General features: G+C 40.4%; 1 protein-coding gene across 1 annotated transcript; it reads left to right on the plus strand.

Moving 5' to 3' along the window:
• The first annotated feature begins 400 nt into the window (after nucleotides 1-400).
• LOC102590477 (L-ascorbate oxidase homolog) lies at nucleotides 401-2,281 on the plus strand. The gene has a single exon (XM_006341817.2). It carries the CDS (start codon nucleotides 529-531, stop codon nucleotides 2,191-2,193), a length of 1,665 nt encoding a protein of 554 aa, XP_006341879.1. The 5' UTR covers nucleotides 401-528; the 3' UTR covers nucleotides 2,194-2,281.
• Nucleotides 2,282-3,768: the final 1,487 nt, after the last annotated feature.

The raw sequence follows: 3,768 nt of genomic DNA on the forward strand, positions 1-3,768 counted from the left end.
GTTGCATATAACTAAATTATTTTCAACTTTGATCCTTACTTGATAAAAAAAATATGGAATGAAAGCAGTGGTCCTTTTATTTAGCAAAGGTTTTATTAACTGAAATAAAAAAGATTAAGTAAATCATTGTGCATTATAATTATAATATAAAAACTCTATGTGGATCGTGCACTTGTTCTCCACCAAGTAAAAATATAAGAAAATAAAAAATAAAAAGAAAGAAAAGGAATTAAAAGTGGTGATGCTGAAGAAGAGGAAAGGAAGGCGAGAAAAGTAAGGAGAAGCAATAGAAGGAATTAATGAAAGACCAGGCCAACAATGAAATGAGAGGCAGGGAGATTATATCGGTATAATTGTTGCTATAAAAGGCCCTGATGGAGATGGTTAATAGTGCAAGCTCTAGCAGGAAGAAGAAATAAAAAAAGAAGAAGAAGCCTCACCTCTTCTTCTTGTGAGAGTAAAAATATAAAACTCCCAAAAAAAATTACTACGAGTCATCAAAAATAGAAAAAAAAAAGAAACATCGTCATGGGGAGTGGTAAAGTGACAGTTGTGGCTTTGCTACTTTGCCTCGCCGTAGGGGTAATAGCTGAGGACCCTTACCTCTACTTTAACTGGAACGTTACCTATGGCACAGTCTCTCCATTGGGCGTGCCACAACAAGGTATTCTCATCAATGGCCAGTTCCCTGGGCCTAGAATTAATTGTACCTCCAACAACAACATTGTCGTCAATGTCTTCAATAATTTGGACGAGCCATTCCTCTTCACCTGGAATGGTGTCCAACATAGGAAGAACTCATGGCAAGATGGTACCCCAGGAACCATGTGCCCAATCATGCCTGGTCAAAATTTTACCTACCGATTCCAGGTCAAGGACCAGATTGGTAGCTACTACTACTTCCCAACCACAGCTTTGCACCGAGCAGCAGGTGGTTACGGTCCCATCAATGTCCACAGTCGTGCTCTCATCCCTGTTCCTTTTGACAATCCTGCCGATGAGTACAATGTGTTTGTCGGTGATTGGTACAACAAGGGCCACAAGACTTTGAAAAAGGTTTTGGATGGTGGACACACCGTTGGCAGACCTGATGGCATTATCATCAATGGTAAATCTGCTAAGGTTGGAGAGGCAAAAGAGCCACTCTTTACCATGGAGGCTGGCAAGACCTATAGGTACAGGTTCTGTAACCTTGGCATGAGGTCCTCAGTCAACGTTAGATTCCAAGGTCACCCAATGAAATTAGTCGAGCTAGAGGGATCCCACACCGTACAAAACATCTACGATTCATTGGATCTCCATGTTGGTCAGTGCCTCTCAGTATTGGTGACTGCTGATCAGGAGCCCAAGGACTACTACTTGGTTGTTTCAAGCAGGTTCTTGAAGCAAGAACTCTCCTCTGTGGCCATCATCCGTTATGCCAATGGAAAGGGTCCAGCATCTCCTGAGCTCCCAGCATCCCCACCAGACAACACTGAAGGCATTGCTTGGTCCATGAACCAGTTCCGCTCCTTCAGATGGAACTTAACCGCTAGTGCTGCCCGACCCAACCCTCAGGGTTCCTACCATTACGGACAGATCAACATCACCCGCACCATCAAGATCATCAACTCTATGGGCCAAGTAAATGGTAAGCTTAGATATGGTTTGAACGGTATCTCTCACTCAGATACCGAAACTCCATTGAAGCTTGTAGAGTACTTTGGAGCTGCCGATAAGACCTTCAAGTATGATCTCATGGCTGATGAAGCCCCAGCTGACCCAAGCAAGCTAACTGTTGCCCCAAATGTGAAAAACGCCACCTACCGTAACTTTGTGGAGATCATCTTTGAGAACCACGAGAAGAGCATCAGGACCTATCACCTTGATGGATATTCCTTCTTTGCAGTGGCTGTTGAGCCAGGGAAGTGGAGCGCAGAGAAGAGAAAGAACTACAACTTAGTGGACGCAACAAGCAGGAACAACATCCAGGTGTATCCAAACTCATGGGCAGCAATAATGTTGACATTTGACAATGCAGGAATGTGGAACTTAAGATCAGAGATGTGGGAGAAGACTTATTTGGGAGAGCAATTGTACTTCAGCGTTCTCTCACCAGGCCGCTCCTTGAGAGATGAATACAACCTCCCAGATAACCATCCTCTCTGCGGTGTTGTCAAGGGCATGCCCCTCCCAACTCCATACAAGGCTTAATTAAATCTCTTCTCTTTCTATCTAATAAAGGGGACGGCTTAACTATTAATGGATTCCATGTATTTGTTTTCCTTCCCCAAAAAAATCAATGAATAAAAAGTTTTTTCTTTCTTTAAAATTTATGCATTTCTTCTTATTTTATCTCTTTATTTTTCCTTTCTGTCCTACATGAATCATTTTTCAGATCATCATATTATTTGAACTCAAATACGAAAAGATTAACAAATTCATTACCTTGATCCATATGAAAAAAGTAAAGTCGGCTTGTGATCTTACTCTTTACAATTTATAATTTAATTCATATTAATTTTCCATCTCTGCTTAGAGACAGTTCCAACCCCGTCGATGCGATAGAACAAAATCCTTCAATTTTGCATGCTTTCAAAATTAGCAAAACTATCAAAAATTTGTTGTTTAATAAGTACTACTAAAGATCATTGCAACGTGATTTTCTGCTTAATTATAGCTTGTTTATACATCCCCTAGGCCTATATATAAAAGCTGTTGTGTAGTAGTGTATTTTTCTGTTTTGTTTATAGGAAAGGATTATATGGAAGCATTAAAAGGAGTAATACAAGTAGTGGGGTGGTATAGTAATAGTGGGCAGCATAGTTTCAAAAAGGATTGCTTAGTAGTAGTTGTAGCAAAAGTAAGAATTGAAGATGGACGAAAATTTTGTTTTGCTGGCTTTCATTATTTTAATCCTTCCTTAACAAGCCAAGAGAGTCTGTTATGCAATTTCTAGTGGATATAGTCAATCCATCCATCAAGCCAACTAGTTCTTCCATTACATGGTTTGCATTAGGAATTCCATTACGTCCTCATTTGAATTATTTTTTGCAGTTTCATCTCTGTTTAGCTTATAAAACCTTTTCAGGAGGCTGCTTTTCCTTCAAGGGTCAATTTCTGTTGAACTAGTAGGTCTTAATCACATCCAACCAGTGGCCAGTGGGAATGATGATTTTATCCACATCCCAGAGACCTGACTGCAAGTTGTGAATGTCACGACTTCCACAAAATTAATCCTTTCATTATCTCCCTATATATATAGATAGATATTGTATTGGTATCATTAGTTAATAATACTATAAGTGTCACGACCCGATTTCTCGAATCATGATGACACCTACTATAGGTAAGCCAACCCGAATCCCAGAACATCAAGCAATGAGTGTAAGGGTAGAAACTAGCAGAAACAAATCAAAATAAATATATACAGAAAACCCTCCCAGAACCTGGAAGTCACTAGTACAGAGTTATCTAATAAAGAGTACAAGTCCCAAAAGTGGACCACAACAGAGCGTGTCTCAAAGGCAACAAGACTAGCTAAAACAAAAGAAGGAGACAGAACAAACCCAAAACGCCAAGTGCTCGCCCTCGTCTCCGAAACACAGCTGCAAAAGAAGGCTGGAACTAATCACCGCTGGCAACTGGTACTGGGACCTGCATCACGAAATAGATGCAGAGCGTAGCATGAGTACCAACACAACAGGTACTCAGTAGGCATCATAGGCCGACTGAGCAAAAAGGGTAAAAACAATAAGAAAGGATAGAATCTAGACACAGAGAGGTCAA

Source organism: Solanum tuberosum, unplaced genomic scaffold (genome assembly GCF_000226075.1).
Source record: "Solanum tuberosum cultivar DM 1-3 516 R44 unplaced genomic scaffold, SolTub_3.0 scf00030, whole genome shotgun sequence".
Classification (NCBI taxonomy): Eukaryota; Viridiplantae; Streptophyta; class Magnoliopsida; order Solanales; family Solanaceae; genus Solanum; species Solanum tuberosum.

Bases quoted from the DNA above. Each gene is read 5' to 3' on its own strand.
- LOC102590477 (XM_006341817.2), top strand. From the start codon at position 529: ATGGGGAGTGGTAAAGTGACAGTTGTGGCTTTGCTACTTTGCCTCGCC.